Source organism: Scleropages formosus, chromosome 9 (assembly GCF_900964775.1).
Source record: "Scleropages formosus chromosome 9, fSclFor1.1, whole genome shotgun sequence".
Classification (NCBI taxonomy): domain Eukaryota; kingdom Metazoa; phylum Chordata; class Actinopteri; order Osteoglossiformes; family Osteoglossidae; genus Scleropages; species Scleropages formosus.
In genome coordinates this window covers 16,013,215-16,033,920 of record NC_041814.1, presented here as the reverse complement: position 1 = coordinate 16,033,920, position 20,706 = coordinate 16,013,215, and the positions used below count along the sequence as shown (strand labels likewise).

At 46.2% G+C, this 20,706-nt stretch overlaps 1 protein-coding gene across 2 annotated transcripts in view; it reads right to left on the bottom strand.

Annotated features, from left to right (window-relative positions):
- Positions 1 to 18,991, bottom strand: part of lepr (leptin receptor) — a 28,792-nt gene extending 9,801 nt beyond the window's left edge. For both annotated transcript variants that reach the window (XM_018754294.2, XM_018754295.2), the window contains exons 1-15: positions 18,921 to 18,991; positions 16,520 to 16,571; positions 16,266 to 16,318; positions 15,075 to 15,308; positions 14,260 to 14,380; positions 13,660 to 13,847; positions 12,761 to 12,906; positions 12,414 to 12,558; positions 10,080 to 10,367; positions 9,887 to 9,986; positions 9,585 to 9,787; positions 8,841 to 8,986; positions 8,351 to 8,504; positions 7,535 to 7,617; positions 2,918 to 3,131 (exon numbers count right to left, since the gene is read on the bottom strand). In XM_018754294.2, the coding sequence (XP_018609810.1) occupies positions 2,918 to 3,131; positions 7,535 to 7,617; positions 8,351 to 8,504; positions 8,841 to 8,986; positions 9,585 to 9,787; positions 9,887 to 9,986; positions 10,080 to 10,367; positions 12,414 to 12,558; positions 12,761 to 12,906; positions 13,660 to 13,847; positions 14,260 to 14,380; positions 15,075 to 15,308; positions 16,266 to 16,305 (2,062 nt within the window). In that variant the 5' untranslated portion in view covers positions 16,306 to 16,318; positions 16,520 to 16,571; positions 18,921 to 18,991. The remainder of the gene's footprint in view (positions 1 to 2,917; positions 3,132 to 7,534; positions 7,618 to 8,350; positions 8,505 to 8,840; positions 8,987 to 9,584; positions 9,788 to 9,886; positions 9,987 to 10,079; positions 10,368 to 12,413; positions 12,559 to 12,760; positions 12,907 to 13,659; positions 13,848 to 14,259; positions 14,381 to 15,074; positions 15,309 to 16,265; positions 16,319 to 16,519; positions 16,572 to 18,920) is intronic.
- Between the last annotated feature and the right edge of the window lie 1,715 nt (positions 18,992 to 20,706).

Below are 20,706 nucleotides of genomic sequence, written 5' to 3'. Positions count from 1 at the left end.
ATAATCAGCAAAAAGGATCTAACAGTCAAGATCTTTCCAGTGAAAGATCTGGAAAAATTCCTGAAATCTGCTGATGCACCCTCAAGAAGAAAAATAAGAATTGTTCAAGCAATGACATTTTACAAAATGCTGTATGGTTGTGAAAATGAAACTTGGCAAAAACAAGATATGAAAACAGACTCCTTTGTGCTGTGGTGCTGGTAGAGACCTTTAAGTTTAATACCATGGACATTCGGGGAAATAAATAGATGGACCTTGGATGAAATGAGGCTGGAGCTCTCACTGGAAGCACAGATGGGGAAACTGAAGTTGTTATACCTATGAACATATTGTGCAAAGAACCGAAAGCTAAATGAAGAGAAGAAGAAAAGAACAAGGACACAAGTGGAAGACCAAAACAAGAAACATGCCAAGCCGAATACTAGTAAATTTCAAATAAATTCATAGTCTGAAATACATGCTAGGTGTAAAAAAAACAAATTATGCTGAATGACTAAATAAATACTGCTATATTTATTATAGACTGACCTACTGCTTCTCTGTGTTCCCTAAAGTTTGGAAAAAGATAGGCAGGAATGAACACAGGACCAACACAATACCGCCAGACAGAACACCAACTCTTCAATAAAAACCCACACTACCATTTAAGTCCATTCGGGCAATGTTGTACAGGTGGTCCCTGACTTACGATGGTTCGGCTTACGATTTTTCGACTTTACGATGGCGAGCTGGTGAGAGACATTCAGTAGAAACCGTACTTCGAATTTTGAATTTTGATTTTTTTCCCAGGCAAGCGATATGGAGAGCGATACTCTCTCACGATGCTGGGCAGGGGCAGCGATCCGCATCTCCCAGTCTGTCACGTAAAGGTGTGTATTAGGTGTATTAAATGCAATTTGGAATTAGAATATTTTTGACTTACGATGAGATTTGCGGAACGTAACCCCATCGTAAACCGGGGACCACCTGTACCTTCATGACAGTGTACCTAAACACAGTGGCGTGTATAGAAACAGCAGGAGCACTAATCACCACTGGGAGACACGGTTTACTACATTTACTACAGAGGACAGGCTGTGCAAACAGCGCTATCAAAAAGGGGCCACATTTCACCATAAATTTGAAAAATCCAGCTGAGAAACCAAGTACTACTTAAACGTAGTGACACGCGGTTTGTTCAAAATGTACTGGCCCTGGATCCCAGGTGGGATGAGACAAGGACAAACAAGCCCAGACATATCTGTGGGTGAAAGAACTGCCGCAGAATATGTGAGACCCACCACCAAGCCACAAGGAATCATGAGTGAGTGAAGCGCAACTGCTACTACCAAGAGGATAAATCTGTTTACATCATTAATAGCTCTTCATTTACCATATACTCCTTTTCATTATTTCACTTTTAAATGCAAACATCTTGAATGATTTTGTTAAAGCTGACAGAGCTGTATCAATGACAAATACTTGAAGGCAATAAAACTGTGACATGTTTATTTTATTATTATTAAGCTTTGTCCCCTGCTAAGTAGTTATGTAGTCTGTGGGTGACTGTCGCATTTTCTCAGCCCTGGAAGTAGGACGACTGTCTGCAGTGACATAATGCATGGCTTTACTACATAGTCATCCCATACAGACCATGTAGGAGGGGCTGATGCATCCCTGACAACCTTCTCTTACAAACAGCAAGGGTAAAGGGGCAGCACAGCAGCACAGCAAGTAGCACTGCTCTCTCACGGTGCCTGGGTAGTGCGAGAGGACATGGGTTCGATCCCTGCTCAGTCTGTGTGGAGTTTGCATGTTCTTCCTGTGTCTGTGTGGGTTTCCTTTGGGTGCTCTGGTTTCCTCCCACAGTCCAAAGACATACTGTTCAGGCTGCTGCACAAAGCATGAGTGATGGAGAGAGTGTGTGTCACTGGAGTATGGATGACTGACCCATTTTTAAGTAGTGTTATCTAGCAGTGTAAGTCACCTTGGTGAATAAGGTGTGTGGGCTCATAACACTACATAGAGATCATCTGAAGTCACTTTAGAGAAAAGTGTCTGCTAAATAAATAAATGTAAATGTGAAGAGGCACAGATACATCTATGTACAGAGCAGACCTTCTGGTTCTCAAAAACCACCACATACAAAGCATCCCAGAGGCTATTGAAGTCATACTGAAGAGTTAACTGCTTCCTGGCATGAAATTTGTTGATATTCAAATGGACTCTTACAGCTTTCTGAAACAGAAATAAAATTCATTCTTATGGGGAGAGACATCATTGCTGTTTAATGTTTTCAGCAGCAATGCAGCTCATTGTACCACTAACTGAACATTTTTGTGATGATGGATAAAAGGAAGGAGCTGATATTGAGTGACTGTACAGCTATAAGAGACATGTCCATCAAAGGAATGCAGGTATTAGCTTCAGTATTAATGAGGATGCTAGCATTGCAAATGTCTGTACGTGTCGGGGAGAATCAAATTTAGGAATGAAAACTGGATGTATAATCAGGCAAAATTACAAGGAAGGTTAACAGTTACTAAGTTGCCTTCAAACAGAAACACACACACACACACTGTCTGAAACTGTTTGTCCTGAGCAGGGTCGCAGCGAACCGGAGCTTAGCCCAGCAACACAGGGCGCAAGGCCAGAGGGGGAGGGGACACACCCAGGACGGGGTGCCAGTCCATCACAAGGCACCCCAAGCAGGACTCGAACCCCAGACCCGCCAGAGAGTGGGACCTGGCCAAGCCCACTGTGCCACCGCCCCCCCAAACAAAAATTGTTTATTGAATTATTTTGCCAGCGTAACAAAACTAAAACATTTACAAACTCCTACTTGCAAATAGCGAAGACCAGAAGAGTCTTTTGTTTTTTGGTTAAATAAGCCTTGTCAAAAAGAATTTCAGAAGAAGAATCCCAGAAAACATCTTACGTTTGGTGCGTCTGCTCAGCGTCATGCGTCTGTTCCTGGTTGAGGATCCAAGGTTGTTGAAGGCCACAACGGTGACAGAGTGGACTTCTTCACTCCAGAGGAAAGCGTAGCTGGACACGTGGCCGATGTACTCCGACCAAACAGCGCCCCCAGTGGTCTCATGATGAACTTCGAGTCTCTCCACACAGTACAGCTGTTTTTCTCCTTGCGAAGGCTGTGGGACAAGCAAAACTGTTGTGACCTACCTAACATACACAGGTCTCAGACAGTATTTCCAGATGGCAGTCCAGTAATTCCCAGTGTGTGACAAAAGTCCGATTTGGCTAAAACTGTATGGTAATTTTGAGTAAGATACATAGCACACTGTTGCAATACCACAGCTGTCCCTCAGCATCAGAATACTGAGCGCTGCACTTCTCGGACACGCATTTCCAGGCCAAGCTGCCGACCTTGAATTTGCAACCCTCTCAGCTCTGCGAATCCTTGACTACATCTCTGTAAGAGCGTTGCCATGGCTGGCCAGTGACGTGGTAGGGACTGTAAACATTTTAAAGCTAGGAATTGATACAAAATTGTTCAGCGTCACATACTGTTCATACAAGACCTGGCTAAAGAGTGTTTTTCTGGCTTTTTTGTATCAGCAGAATTTATCGTGCTGAAGAAAATGCACCATTTCCGACTTAGCAGAAAGATCTTCAGACAGAATACCATACCAAAAAACGTATGGTACAAGAAATTCTCACAACACTCAACTTTGAACTTCTTAAAATTAAATTTCCTATATATTCCGGCAATATTTTCCGTATGAACTTACGACATATGTCATATATAACAACCTGGACTTATGACAGCCATTCAATTAACTTTATAATAATAATAATACTAATAATTTTTTTGAGTTACAATTTTTGGCCATAACATGTAGTAATGACTGCTCCTTTTGCTGTACAATTATATCGGTTGGCCCCACTGCCACAAGGCACCCATATGTGTTACTGTTTGGGTTTCTGTCAGTGTCTGGATGTCTACTTGGTTGTTTCAGCAACTGAGTTTTGTTCACAAAACTTTTAATTTGTGATTTCCTTCAAGTTCCCTTTTATTTAAAATTTCTAGCAAGCAAGAAAGTGAGTGTTCTGGCGGTGCTCAAAAGAAGACGCGAAAGACAACAGATTCAGAAATGAAGGTGAAAATAACTGCTGCATGAAAATACAATTATGATACTGTACTGTATTTATATTATTCTATATTAGCTATATTATTCTATGATGTTTCTATATCTTTATGGTTACCATAAAACTGTATAAGAGGATTTTCAACTAACAAGGAAGTCAGCTGGGGCCCCACCCTGGAGCCAGGCCTGGGGGGGGGGGCTCGCATGCGAGCGCCTGGTGGCCAGGTCTATGCCCACGGGGCCTGGCCGGGCTCAGCCCGAAGCCATAACGTGGAGCCGCTCTTCGGTGGGCTCACCACCTGCCGGAGAAACCGTAAGGGGCCGGTGCATTGTGAGTTGGGCGGTGGTCGGGGCCGAGTGCCCGGCCGACCCAAACCTCGGGCGCCAACTCTGGTTTTTGGGACTTGGAATGTCACCTCACTGGCGGGGAAGGAGCCTGAGCTGGTGCGGGAAGTTGAGAGATACCGTCTAGATATAGTCGGGCTCACTTCCACTCACAGCTTGGGTTCTGGAACCACTCTACTCGATCGAGGGTGGACTCTCCACTATTCTGGCGTTGCCCAAGGTGAGAGGCGGCGGGCTGGTGTGGGCTTATTAATAGCCCCCCAGTTCAGCCGCCATGTGTTGGAGTCTACCCCGGTGAATGAGAGGGTCATCTCCCTACGCCTTCGGGTCAGGGAACGGTCTCTCACTGTCGTTTGTGCTTATGCGCCTAGCGGCAGTGTAGAGTACCCGGCCTTTTTAGAGTCCTTGGGGGGCGTGCTGGAAAGCGCTCCCACTGGGGACTCTGTCGTTCTACTGGGGGACTTTAACGCCCACGTGGGCAGCGACAGTGATACCTGGAGGGGCGTGATTGGGAGGAACGGCCTCCCTGATCTGAACCCGAGTGGTGAGTTGTTATTGGATTTCTGTGCTAGTCGCGGTTTATCCATAACGAACACCATGTTCATGCATAAGGGTGTCCACCAGTGCACTTGGCACCAGGACACCCTAGGTCGGAGGTCGATGATCGACTTTGTAGTCGTTTCTTCTGACCTTCGGCCATATGTCTTGGACACTCGGGTGAAGAGAGGGGCTGAGCTGTCAACTGATCACCACCTGGTGGTGAGTTGGATTCGATGGCGGGGGAAAAAGCTGGATAGACCTGGCAGGCCCAAACGCATAGTGAGGGTCTGTTGGGAACGTTTGGCGGAGGCCCCTGTCAGAGAGGTCTTCAACTTCCACCTCCGACAGAGCTTCAACCAGGTCCCGAGGGAGGTGGGGGACATTGAGTCTGAATGGACTATGTTCCGCTCCTCCATTGTCGGTGCGGCGGTTCGGAGCTGCGGCCATAAGGTCTCCGGTGCCTGTCGCGGCGGCAATCCCCGAACACGGTGGTGGACACCGGAAGTAAGGGATGCCGTCAAGCTGAAGAAGGAGTTCTATCGGGCCTGGCTGGCTCATGGGACTCCTGAAGCAGCTGACAGGTACCGACGGGCCAAACGGAGCGCGGCTCTGGCAGTCGCCGCGGCAAAAACTCGGGCTTGGGAGGAGTTCGGTGAGGCCATGGAGGAAGACTTTCGGTCGGCCTCAAAGAGATTCTGGCAAACCGTCCGGCGACTCAGAGGGGGGAAGCGGTGTTCCACGAACACTGTTTACAGTGGAAGTGGTGCGCTGCTGACCTCAGCTGAGGATGTTCTCGGGCGGTGGAAGGAGTACTTCGAGGATCTCCTCAATCCCTCTGACACGCCTTCCGTAGAGGAAGCTGAGGCTGGGGACTCGGAGGGGGACTCGTCCATTACCCTGGCTGAAGTTGCTGAGGTAGTCAAAAAACTCCTCGGTGGCAAGGCTCCGGGGGTGGATGAGATCCGCCCCGAGTTTCTCAAGTCTCTGGATGTTGTGGGGCTGTCTTGGTTGACACGCCTCTGCAGCATCGCGTGGAGTTCGGGAACGGTGCCTCTGGACTGGCAGACCGGGGTGGTGGTCCCTCTTTTTAAGAAGGGGGACCGGAGATTGTGTTCCAACTACAGGGGGATCACACTCCTTAGCCTCCCTGGGAAAGTCTATGCCAGGGTACTGGAAAGGAGAATCCGACCGATAGTCGAACCTCAGATCCAGGAGGAGCAATGCGGTTTTCGCCCTGGCCGTGGAACACTGGACCAGCTCTATACCCTCACTAGGGTGCTGGAGGGTTCGTGGGAGTTTGCCCAACCAGTCCATATGTGTTTTGTGGACCTGGAGAAGGCATTCGACCGTGTCCCTCGTGGCATCCTGTGGGGGGTACTTCGGGATTATGGGGTTCGGGGCTCGTTGCTACGGGCTGTTCGTTCCCTGTATGACCGGAGCAGGAGCTTGGTTCGCATTGCCGGCAGTAAGTCAGACCTTTTCCCGGTGCATGTTGGACTCCGCCAGGGCTGCCCTTTGTCACCGATTCTGTTCATTATCTTTATGGACAGAATTTCTAGGCGCAGTCAGGGAACGGAGGGTGTCTGCTTTGGTGGCCGCGAGATCTCGTCTCTGCTTTTTGCGGACGATGTGGTCCTGTTGGCTTCATCGAATCAAGACTTGCAGCGTGCACTGGGGAGGTTTGCAGCCGAGTGCGAAGCGGCGGGGATGAGAATCAGCACCTCCAAATCCGAGGCCATGGTTCTCAGTCGGAAAAAGGTGGATTGCTCCCTCCGGGTTAGGGGGGAGTTGCTCCCTCAAGTGGAGGAGTTTAAGTATCTCGGGGTCTTGTTCACGAGTGAGGGAAAAATGGAGCGGCAGGTTGACAGGCGGATCGGTGCGGCGTCCGCAGTAATGCGGTCATTGTACCGGTCTGTTGTGGTGAAGAGGGAGCTGAGTCGTAAGGCGAAGCTCTCAATTTACCGGTCGATCTACGTTCCTACCCTCACCTATGGTCATGAACTCTGGATCATGACCGAAAGAATGAGATCGCGGATACAAGCGGCAGAAATGAGTTTCCTCCGCAGAGTGGCTGGGCGCACCCTTAGGGATAGGGTGAGGAGCTCAGTCACCCGGGAGGAGCTCGGAGTAGAGCCGCTGCTCCTCCGCATCGAGAGGAGCCAGTTGAGGTGGCTCGGGCATCTGTTCCGGATGCCTCCTGGACGCCTCCCTGGGGAGGTGTTCCGGGCTTGTCCCACTGGGAGGAGGCCTCGGGGCAGACCCAGGACACGTTGGAGAGACTATGTCTCCCGGCTGGCCTGGGAACGCCTTGGGGTTCCCCCAGAGGAACTGGAGGAGGTGTGCGGGGAGAGGGAAGTCTGGAGTACTCTGCTCGGACTGCTGCCCCCGCGACCCGGCCCCAGATAAAGCGGAGGAAGATGGATGGATGGATGGATGGAAGGAAGTCAGCTTTCAACATACTCGTCAGAAGAGAACCCTCTTGTAACTGGAGAACTACCTGTAAGTGAGGATCATATGTTAGCCTTTACAGTTTGTAGTACTCATTACAAGCACCCTCATACCTTCAAGAGAAGTGTGACATTTGTTTGATTCCATTCAGGATATTCCTGCAACAATCTCCAGTATTCAGGTCCTTCTTCTGGGGCTAAAATTGCAAGCAAGATGGCTTAGTTCATCCATAAATTCGTTGTTACTTGTCAGTTAATTATCAATAATCAGTATATTGATATTTAATTTTTTTTGACTCGCATCACTACGATACACACTGTTGGGATGTCAGTCCATTGCATTGCAATCACACACGCACACACACACAACCATCAATTTAGAGGCACCACTTGAAATGAAGCTCATCTTTAGACTGTAGGAGCAAATCAGAGCACACAGACAAAACACGTGATGATGAGAAGAACATGGAGACCACTCAGGCAGCCACACACAAACCCACATCCAAACCAAGAACCCAGGAGCTGTGAAGCACCAGCACTGTTTGTTGTGCCACTGTGCCACCCATGACTAACTACTGTAGAGAAGAATATCTAGAGAGCATCACTTGATGTTGTACATTGTTTACACACACACATTGTCTGAAGCCACTTGTCCCGAGTGGGGTCGCAGTGAACCGGAGCCTAACCCAGCAACACAAGGTGCAAGGCTGGAGGGGGAGGGGACACACCCAGGACGGAACACCGGTCTGTCGCAAGGCACCCCAAGCAGGACTTGAACCCCAAACCGACCAGAGAGGAGGCCCTGGCCAAACCCGCCGTACCACTGCGCCCCCTTGTACATTGTTTAGCATTCTGTAATATTGCTTCATTCCTAATAGGAATGTTACAAGACACTTTCTTTAATGTTGTCACTGGGAGAGGAAAACTGACCTTTGTAGTTGCGGACAGTGGTGTTGGTGGGACTACTCCAGTCACTCCAGTAGCCTGGCCCGATGGAGCGCTTGCAGCGCACTTGAACGGCGTGAATGGCACATGGGTGTGACACCGGGACCACAGCCGACTCATTGAAAATAGATCCAACAACCTGTAATGTAAAATCCAAATGCCACTATGTTCTGATTAGAAAATTACAGTAAATTCACTCTTTGGCTAGAATGTTCTCCATCGCACTATATTGTGGAATACTGTGAAATTTACGAAGGAAATTAAATCAGACAATTTTAATGAAAGGGTTGCTTTGATAGCTGTTTATCAGACAAAATCACCAAAAGTAGAAACCTACCTGCTTTTAAATGTATTCTGCAAAATCTAATATTAATTCATGTCATATAAAGTGGTACATATGGGTATAACTGCAGCGTAAATGCAAGTTAAACATATAACAATTATTTTTAATGACAGAATCCTAGCAAGAACTCACCTTCCATTGTGTGCCCGTGTTGTTTACTGCATAGCGAACTTCATATTGGAAGTCATAAACGGGCAAACCGTGTCGCTTCCAGCGAAGGCTCAAAGCCCCATCTGGGACTGTGACGGCTTCCAGGTCAAAGGGAGGGTGTGGTTTTACTGCCGAAAGGAAGAAGACATTCAAGAAAGCTATGTCCACTCGCTGTCACTTCTGAGAGGACCACTCCCATTCAGCATCCTGGAGTGCATGACTGATTTTTCAGTACAAAATATAAAATTTTGATCCTCAGTCAGAGAACTCTTGCTACCCTCTCTGTCCCTGTAAGGTAGCTAAAGGTACAGTTGCTATTCAATGAATGTCTACAAGTCCCAGTCAGAGCTGGGCATCTTAAGAAAAACTGTAGCAGATGCTTTTTTCAATATTTTTATTTATTTAGTGTTGGTTTTATTTATTTAACGTGGTTCGAATGGCTATCTTTCATTTTTTTATTAAATGTATTTCAGCTTGCGATGGCAAACAGTGAACACTGGGTATATCAATCTTGTATATTACTGTAGCTTAACACATACCTGGCTTATCTGGGACAGGGAGATAACAGTTGTTACATCAAAGAGACATAAATTAATTAAATAAAATGTAGTTTACAGCTGAAAACCAAAATTGTTGACAAATGGAAAAAGAATATGAACATGATTTAAAAAAAAAAATTAACACAATTTTAAAAGGTGTAGATCAAAAGGACAACAACAGACTCACCAAGTTCCATTGGGGTCATGTAGACAGGATGGGACTTGAGAGTTCCCTCCTCTTTCCTCACTTCCAGCCACATTAGATAGCATGAGGCCAGGAGGAGAGGCTTCAGGGTGCACCTGTTGGATCCCCTCCCCTCAACTGGACACTCCTCTGTCACAGCCACACCTACTTCCTCCTCAACCAAGTCGCACGGAAGATTGTACCTTCTGTGAGACACACAGGCAACATGAAGGTCCCAGGAAGTTAATCCCAGACCTAAGCTGAGTTCAAATGGTTGTGGAACCAATTGTTTTTGGATACATTACCTGTAAAGGAACTGGACCTCGGCCCACTGGCTGGCATTCCACCTGCAGGTCATGTAGGTGAGGTCCCCATTGGTCTCACAGGATATGGCAATGTTGAAGTCTGCTCAAAACAAGGCCCAAGCAACCACAACATGGAGACATCTGTGCAGAGGCCAGCACAAGACAAACAGATGCACAATAAGGCACAGCTCACCTGTAATGTAAATCTGAGCATAGGGGTAACTGCACAGCGACTTCTCCCCCCTTCGCTGGCAGCAGTGCAGGACATCGTACCCTCGCTGCCTCAGTGGTTTCACATTCAGCAGAGTGACACTGCTCACATGGTCACTGATAACCCTGTACTGGCTTTCTGGAACCTTCTCATGGTAGTTCAGCCACCATACAACGCTGCTGGCATTGAGACTTTGGTTGTTAAATATGCACCGAATAGTCACGTTGGATCCCGTACTTGCAAATAATCTTTCCGGCAGATAACTGACTTCTGCAATAAAGAACAGAAAACATGTTATAAATAAAGTGAAAATTACATATAGAACACATTAATAAATGTTTCTTCCTGTTTTCTTGTCAACCAGATATACGGAGTGAGACTATAGATTATTTTTCTGCACTGACTGTTTTAAGGCTACTGAACAAGTTGTCATGGCAACTGAACGACAAGTATCTCCAGAGGGCACAAGGATACCACCAATATCTAAGATAAAAAACAGGCTGAAAGAAAAGGCCAACTCAATGTCAAAATCTTTTTCTAGATGCAAAGCATGGCAAAAAATTTCGGCATCAAGCAAAATTTCTTGGAATTTCCCATCTCTCTTCCGAAACATACAGGAAAAAATGAAAGTAACTTCACAAAGGGCAATCCACAAGTGCAAAACTAGTGTATTTATATTTCTGAATAACTTCACATTTCAAGAGAGGAGAATAAAAGGAGCGGACTGACTCAGGTGTACTCTTGAGGAACAGACTCAAGGATTAACAGCAGATGTAAAGTTTCATGTCAGCAGTGCTTTTCACAGCTAAAGCAATAAACGACTGCCATAGTCATAAAAGCTTCAAGAGAAAGATTAATAACAGCAATGAAGGGTTGCTAAATTAACTGCCCACGCTGTTGAGGTAGTTCATCAGCGCTCCCCACCTCAGCCACCCCCTCTCTGTCTCCGTTCGCACAACAAAATCAAGCGAGATCCACTTCGCTGCATTTCATGGCGCTTTCATGACAAACCACACAGTACACACGGCATATGGTGTGACTCAGTGACTGCCTGTCTATGTTGTGGAAAGGAAAGATTTTGGTCTTCCAACAGCCCTCACACCTTGATCATTAGGAGAAGGATTAAACGGTTTGTTCTTCAGTGTAATTTGGAGCCACATCAATTGCCTAATTGTTCCTGTAAACCCAGCACCAGCGGGGTATTCAAATGGCTTCCCCTCAGGAGCTGTTCAGGGAGCCCAAAAGCTTGTGCACAGAACACAAGCGAAAGTGCAGCAACACATGGGATGGATCTCTGAAGACTCGAAACACTGACGCTTTTCTCCATTATTCTAAGACTAAGAAGTCATATGAACCACAGAAAGCACACCAGGCATGACTCTTGCCAACGTATCACAAGCAATTTGCGCGGCTGCAAAGAGGTATTAACAGCCATTCAAACAGCCAATTAAAGGCCACCTGCATCAGGCACCGGCCTCATACAGTTCCATTCGAGGGCAGGAATGGATCTAATCTCATTATCAAAGCATGTCTTCGACATCGTGCACTTGGGTTTTTATAGACAAAAGACAAGAACCACAGAGCACTGAACCAACAGTCCTGTTACAGAGAGCACAGTGCACAGGTAAAACAAGAGATGTAAAGGGAAGGCAGATCAACAAGTAAATATCAGTTCATAGACACCCTTAAACAGGCTGGCGTACACCGTGCTACGCAAAATATTAATATTTAATTAGCCACGTAAGGTAAGAGTAATTGACATCCAGGCACCTTCGACCCATAGAGACTGCTCCCATGGATTTCATGATAAGAAAAGGCATGGAAGTGATTTACCTTTGTTTATTCCACACATTTTCTTGGATTGCAGACATGGGAAGAACATGTGACTTCTGTACAATCTGAGCTGGACATGAACCTACACCCAAATAAGGAGCTCGGGAGCTGTTAGGTACCCGCTGTGCCACCATGCCGCTGAACCACCAACTTATAAAACTCCATTTCAATAAAGGTTACCACCCAGGTTTTGCAAGTAACCAGGGTAGGAGGCTACACCTCATACACTTACCTCAGACATCTCATTTTGGGACCCTTTCATGCAAAGCAAATTAAATTGCTTACAGTTTCACTAAAACATGACTGGATAGTAATCAATTTACATTAATTACCTTGTCCAAGGGTAAAACTCCTCATGGGTCTGAAACTTAAATTTTTTGGCTAAAAAGGGATTCTTAACCACAGTCTATTTAATGTGACTTTCTTAGCACATTGCAGTACTGGCATAAAGAAACCTGAGGAGGAGGCCACCGGTGTCCTCACCATGCAGATAAATGTAAAGGGGTCGACTCCAGTCACTCCAAATGTCAAACTTGTCCAGGGCCTTACAGCGCACCTGAATGCTGTAGTTGAGTCCTGGGCTCAGGCCGCCCAGGTCAACTTCTGGTCTCCTAACCCCTCTCACACTCTGCGAAGACCACAGTGCAAAAATGATGCGCATGTTAGTAAACCCAGAAACCAGGCAGAGAGTAGCAAAAAACAAGCTTTCTTCTTGAAGTGGAACGTATTGGCTTTGTAAATCAGGGACTCGTTAGTCAGCCTGATGCATGTTGCCTGTTCACTTGCCGCATGGGAGGCGCTGTGAGGGAACTGTTCAGAAGCAGGCTTACCACCACGGCTTGGGCGGAGCCCTTGGAGGAGCTGCGGACATCGCAGTGTAGCAGAGCGCCGTCAGGCTGGTGAGTGGCCCAGCTCAGCCTCACCCTGCCCTCCAAGGTCATGTTGTACTGCAGGTTTACTGGGGGGTCCAGCTGCACTGGGGAGCGCAACACAATACAACAACTGTGACCAAAGCCCAACGGATGCGTCACACACATTCACGCACGTTCATCTGTAAAGATGGCTTTAACGACGGACAAATGCTTCAAAGCTGCAATTCTAAACCAAGTTTACCTCTTTTCGTAATCACAGACAGAGCTCTTTCATAGCTTTCCCCTCAATGACCTCAAACCCAAAGGTAAAACAGAACAACAAAGAGTCATTAACAGCAGCTGGCAATTGAGTTTCCCCCCAGAATGATAAGGACACAGAGCCCCCCAGGGGCTGATTCATTCGCAGACGGATTCTGGCATGATTCACTAATTGTTTTGCACGAGTAAGTCTATTCATAAAGAACTTCAAAGTTCTCAATTCCTTGTGAATAAAATAGGGAATGGCATGTCGGCCTCTGCATCCACATCCACCCTATAAAACTGTGACGAAAGTGAAGTCTAAAGACTCTCAAGTGTCCACCGTGAAGCCCCACAACACACTAAGCGGGCAAACACAGACATCAAATGTTTTCCTTTCTTTTTCTGCAAGCTGGCGACACATTGCCATGGTTTTAGGACCTTAGCAAACACAAGTGTGTGTTTGATTTACTGATATCTCCGGGAGCAGCTGAGGTTACTCCTCAAGCAGGGTCGTCCAACGAACCCGGCGGGTCACATGCACACGACACAAGCTGTGCAAGCAAACAGAGGGGGAAGACAGTCAGCAAAAATGAGGGTAAAAGCCACCTTCGACATACATAGGGTTTCTGGGATGATGTACATTGCTGGCGAGCGAGCAGTAATAAAGCAGCTGGAGACTCCAACTATCAGGGTGAGTGGATCACTGGTGGTGTGAAGTGCTACAGGACATGTGATGTCATCCTTTCCTTCACATGGGTTGGGGACACCACCAGCTGTCACATTATCACCATCACCTGACCCTGAGCTGCAACATATGGGATGAAGAAAGGACTTGCACTGAAACAGAAGATCAGGTAGAGACTGACAAGAGCTTTTTCGGTCATCATAAAAGCTCTGTCAAGTGACTTTGGTACGATTATGACAGTCACGCCAGCCATCATCATAAAAGTGAACAAGAACTTCCATTTACCATTGGGAGATTTACTCTTACATATACCTATTTACAGTATATTGAGAAAGAAAGACATGAGACTTTTTTCACATTCACTAAGAAGGACAAATGCTATGGGCTTGGTTCTGAATCAGTTTTGGACCACCATGCTTATGGGAAAAAAACAGCAATGTATATGATCAATACCTGTGCTGTGAATGGAACCCAAGGACCCTTATAAGGTATCCTATTAAAAAGATATTAAAGGCATAAGGCCAGTACTCACTGCAAAATCTCCAGATGTAATGACAATCTGCTCTTGTTTCGTCGCTCAAAATGGTGCTTTAGGTTACAAATCAAATTTTCCGCCTTGACATTAATCCAGCAGAGGACATTCAACCAGAGGACTGGAAAGAGATTCAGTTAACACGTGAGCATCCAATATCATCTTCAGCAAAACTAAGTCAAAGGTCTGCACTTATTAAGATGCTCTCTTTGCAGTTCCCTCTTTGAGATTTTGATCAGAAAGGAATCTAAAAATGCCAAACTGAGCTTTTGCACATCATTGTAAAATGCCTTTGATCAATGCATCCCTCTTTTCAGCACCAGCTAAGCCAAACATCTCCCTTTTTTTTCCATCTACTTAAATTATAATTCCAGAGGCAAAACCAAGCCCCCAGATGCGAGCCATCCACTGGCACGCAATAAGCATTAGATCTGCAGATGGACATTAAGTACCTGCAAAAAACTAAACACCCTATTTTCTGTAGCATCGACTTTCAATTTAGAAGAGATGATTCAGTTTCAAAGACAAAAATATTTTCCTCAAGGGTTTTGAGCTTATATTTGTAAAATTTATTTATTCAAACACATAACCTTAATTGAGAGATACTGCTGAATGGTCAACAATGATAAAATGTGGAGAGCAGAAAGTAAATGACTGAACATGTACACATAACCAGTTTTAAAACTGTCCCTACATTTAATAATCTTTTAATGCAACTATGTGTTGCTGAAAAAAGCAAGGGTTCTTTTCTTGATAAGAGATACAAGATAAAGGAAATACATAGGGAAAATACTGAGTGCATGTTAGATCATTACCTCCATCACCGTGGCTTTCCTTTGTAGACAGCGGTAAACTAGAGGAGCTGGTCGTATGACATTGGCCTACTTGTGTTGTATTATGGTTGCTTTCCCCACTCACAGCAGGCTCACAGCCCTCGCCATCTCTGTCATCCACATGCCCCCCAGGCAGGTCACACCAGAGAACCGTCTCCCACGTTGGGCCTTGAATCTGAAGGTTCAACTCACCCCCAGGGTCTCCACACAGCACACCTGGAAATACAAAGCAACTGCTCAGAGTCCAGAGTGGCAACTGTTCGAAACCAGTCATGACCATAAGCACAAATGTTTTTTTTTTTTTAAACATTATTCGCTTTTCAGTGTTAATCCTGTTCATAACTGCGGAGTGATGAATATGTGCTTTCTAAGTGTAGCCATTACTGGAAACTATGTGTTCTCGTACAGAAGTACTGCACTTATTCAAAAGCATTAGTCCATTCAAGGTGTTTATGTTCCGCAGCTAGATTTGAAATAAGAACCATTTTCAGAAAGTGAGAAACTTTCCTGTAAAAGTTTTTTACTAGACACACAAAGGCAAAGAGACAAGTTTAACCTTAGAAGGAGCTTCACATAGTTGATGGCACTCATGTGGAGTACATTAATGAATAAATTGGAAGTGGACTCCACATTAGGTCATCCGTAATGTGCGGAGGTCCTGTCCACCTCTGCCCCACCCCCATCCAGTGCCTCGAGGGGAAAACCGCCGCAGCCTCCTACAGAGCATGATTCACCCTCACAGAACCTCAGTCAAGCAGGATTACGGTGGAACAGACAAAGACATAGAGGCCCAGATCTGTGGTCCTGAGCCTCCTCACACACACATACTCTTGCATTCAAACAGGCAGTTTGATTAGTGAACTGGTGTAAGGCCATGCAGAGGAAATGTGAGCTGAATTGGGTGAGTCAGCCCTGGCGACGGTGCGTCCTGCACTGTGGCCCTCTGCTATTGGAAAGACTCTGCTGGTGCTGTGGCCCTCGGGGCGCTGGGGCTTTGCGGGGCTTTGCGGTGCTTTGCAACGTCCTACCCCCCGAACAAGATGGGCTTAAAACCCATCATTTCAACAGTTACAGAGTCACACTGCAATAACCTGGTAAAGAAAAAGGATGCAAAAGACTGAAATACTCCGCAAAACAGTAGGCTCAAAGACAGGCATCCTTAGGAAGTCTTACCATGTGAAGTGGTGATGAGATAGACAAGGAAAATCACCATGGTAGATAAAATCCTAGAGAAATGAAAGCCTGTTAACCATATAAATTCATACTCCTGTGTGATAGTGGCAAGTGCTTTATATTCAGAATACTGTCAGTGCTGCTGAGATGAGGACAGCTATTCTGTTATAGGTTCAAAGTATTAATTTTGTTGAGAAGTATATGTAAAATAAATACGAAAGCAAGCCTGCCAGATAAAAGTATATGATACTTACAAAATTTCATCTTCAGAGAGCTGGATCCATCTCCAAACTGCAATGCGTCTCACTGAGGAAAAGAATTATGGTTACACTGCACATGATGCATTCATGAGTCAGATGAGGATAATGTACGAAAAGGGCTTTTTCTTTTCTTTCCGATAAAGATTGGAGTTCACAAAAAAAAATCCTCTTTCCAAAATTCATTAAAACTAACAGCCCATACAGACAGTTCATAAACATCACTTCCGTGCGTTACAGGTTTCTGCAGGACTGGTAACAGTACATGTATTTGGTGTCTAGAAGTTCAGCAGCCCTGTCAATCGAGGATTAATAAATAAAAATTTATTAAATAAAGGATAGACATGTTTTCCTTTCTAGTGTTTTCACGAGGACCCCAGGTTGGCTACACTTACCGATGCAGGGGCTCATTTTATGCACCTTGCATTTCCGATGAGGCAGTACAAACAAAGTTCCCTGCTCGTCGGCTAAGATGCAGTTTTTCCGTGTAATATATACATATTATATGTAACAGAACAATTGTGTGCATGCTGTCACAGAAAGGATGAATTTAATCTATTGGCCATGTGTGAGCTGCCATGCTGTTTTTAAATATTTTGTGCCTTTTTTGATGGGCCACTTCATTCCTACTATTAATGTTTAATCACGGGGGGTTTGGATGGGGGATTATCTGTACCTCTGTCTTTCACAATATCAAATGCATTTGTATTTGTATATAGATTGCTATTCAGCAACCTGAAAGTGACACTAAAATTTGGAGGACGGTTCACTACGAAAGTACAAATGTTGGAATTCACCAGCCAGGACATGGAAAGATTGAACTACTCAACTGCTGATTATTTCGACGGCTTCATTAAATCTATCAGTCCCAAAATGCATCATGGTACAGAACAGAAGCCAAGTCCCATCTGGAGTCACAAGCACCGCTAATGTAATTCAAATGCATTATGTATAGTTCTAAAACACGGAGATCAAAATAATGACAAAGAATTGGTGCCAAGCAAGTGGCTACTCGCACCTGTGGGGCATTTTCCCGGAAGACCCTTACGAGCACACAAACACGTTTCATATGCACGGCGGACCACATTTCAAAACAAGTCAAACTGTCCTCTCGTGGTGACAAAAACAAAGTGCACCTCAGTTACCCAAAAGATGAATGAACATCATGTTGTGGAAATTCATCCAAACATGCCATCATCAAGGTCAAGATGCCACTATATTAATGCACTTTGTCACTTTTTTCTCCCCAACATACACATCACACGCATCATCTAAAGCCGCTTGTCCCATGTGGGGTCGCGGGGAGCCGGAGCCTAACCCGGCAACACAGGAGGCAGAGGGGACACATGCTGGATGGGACACGGGTCCGTTGCAAGGCACCCCAAGTAGGACTCGAACCCCAGACCCACTAGAGAGCAGGACCCAGTCCAACCCACTGTGCCACCACACCCCCCACTTTTTTTGTCTTGTTGTTAAACTTGGTCAAAAAGAGGTTGGCACTGACCCGGCAAAGCAGAGCCTGCGATCAGATGGTTGTAGGTTCAAGACCTGCTTGGTATTGATATGCTAAAAAAGACCTTATACCAGAGTTCAATCTTCTAGGTGTGCATATTGATGCAGTGTGTTACTGTAACTGGCACCGATCATGTCTGAGGAGCAATCCTGTGCAAAATAATAAAAAGCATCGTCTCACTTCAAAGAATCGACCCCATCCTAGCAACAGAAACGTTTATGGGAAAACATATTGCCCTACATGGGTACGTTCTTTATGAATATTTTTTTTCTTTTGGAATTAGTTCAGCAGATGGTCCTGGGGGTTGAGCTCTTACTCAGTGGAGATTGTGATGTGGTTAAAAGCTGACTGTTAGAAAACTGTTAGAATGGAACCATCTGACTCACGCAACTCCAGACCACAAGAATGTGGAGAATGTCGCAGGGCGCGCGCACGTGCGCGCGCACACCACACACCACACACACACACACACACACTGCGAGAGAGGGAGAAAGAGAGCAGTCACTCCTGCACCTTTAGAGCCGCGTTCACTCACACTGACACACTCTGACAGCTCTGTTACACTGTGTGTTTCATATTTCCCATCTTGACTTAAGTTGGAAAATAAGAAATGTGCCCGCTGATAAAACTTGTCCGAAAAAGGCAAGTTGGCAAGAGATGTCGAAGGTGAGAATGACAGGAGGACACACACACACACACACACACACACACACACAGGCACCTGAGTGAGTGCAGCGCGTTTCTATATATCATGGTTTTTCGGCGGCTGTTTTAAGTTGACAACCTGTGTGCTGTGGAGTCGCTATCTCAAACCACCAGCCTCCTGTCATGAGTTTCAGCAACATCCGTAGAAACTGTGGGGGGGGGAAAAAAAAGACACTTTACCTCGAAGTAGCGCAGTCCGTATCCGTTCGCCCGCAGAAGGAAGGCGCGAGAAGGAAGGACTCGGAGCGGGTGCGCGGGACGGAGCGCGGGACGGAGCGCGCGCCGGCGGCACTGGCGGCGAGTGCGGGATGGAGTGGAGCGCGCGCTCGCTCGCAGCGCCGATCCAATGTCGTCACAGCGACATCCCCGCGCCCGCAGCATCGTGACGGAGCATCTCCGCGGCAATTGGAGCAGATGGGAGCCAGCAGTTCCCGGCGCGCGCTCACATTTCACACCATCGCGCCAGTTTGAGTCTTCGTTCGTGTTTCGTAGCGCGGCGAGGAGCGGTCTGGACGGAGCGACTTCGTCAGCAGACCGCGCGGACTGTTTTTTTTTTTTTTTTTTCAAAAAAGATTTGACCTGGAACGAAATGACACGCCTTACGTTGCAAACGATTGTTGTGTTGAGCTTGTATAATAGATCATGTAAAAACTAAAGCACAGTATGAGTATGATCATGCCTGAAAGCATCGCTGTTTTCCAGGGAGACGCTGGAAGCAGGAATCCTCAAGTGACCTTCACGCACAGTCTTAAAGCACAATATGGCTTGAAGACAAAGAGATGGTTTGGCTGTACTGTCAGCTAGCACTGGGCTGTCTTGTTTGGTAAATCAATGACTGACCTCTAACGAACAGATGAATTTAGAGAACAGTCCAGGTTTCTCCACTCCTGTGTTTTTATTGCGGGATCGCATCATCATGTCTAAACACTTTGAAACGATTCAGAAGCCTCACCAAACAGTGCCCATTTGTGTAAAGATACACACACACCATCTGAAACCACTTGTCCCACAGGGTCGCGGGGAGACAGAGCCTAACCTGGCAACACAGGGCATAAGGCTGGAGGGGGAGGGCACACACCCGGGACAAGACACCAGTCCGTCGCAAGGCACCCCTAGACCCACCAGTGAGCAGGTATCGGTCCAACTCACTGCGCCACTGCACCTGTAAAGACTCCAATCTGTAAAGACACGTGAAATAATAATAACAAATAAAGCAAGATCACTTTCTTATTCTTCTGTAACCGTTTCTCAGTTTCTATAGACCTAAACCTCGCCACCTCACCACCATCATCGTGGTCTCCCGTCGGTGTGGCGTCTGGAGAACTGGGTCATTAAACATTGCATCGCTGTGATGATGTCATTTAATGGCCCCGTCTCCCCGGATGACATAAGTATGGCGAGCTCTTAGTGATGCGGCCGAAAGGCCCGGTGCCTGCTAGTAAAGGAGTGTGTGCGTTGCGGAGGGGAAGAGCGACTCAAACAACACAAGACCCTCAGCAGCATCATGAATGTCACTGGGGGTATTTTGTGCCCAGGAAGGATCATTATAACACTTCCGCTGTCAAGGAAACACAAATGACCTGACCTGGCATCCAGAGGCTCGACACAGGGGAACCGTTCAGCTGGCAGGCAGAATGTAGATACTATACATTCTGGTATATTTCCTTCAGCACCATCCATCGCACCTCTAAGGCAGTCCATTGCCTTTAATGTGCTATAAATTGCCCACATTCTAGGGTAGAGAGAACAGTTATGCTTTTTCATGCATGGGTATGTCTGTTTTGTACAACTGGTTAAAGTGTGAGACCAGTGGTGTTTGGGTTTGTAAAAGTCCCTAGACTGTAGAGGTGCTTCTTGTGCCACAGAGCAGCACTATTTCTGTGTTCTGGACACGAGCACCGAGCACAATAACACCTCTTTGTATTTAGCAGAGTATTTAAAATAAGGATGACGTCGCACTTTCACC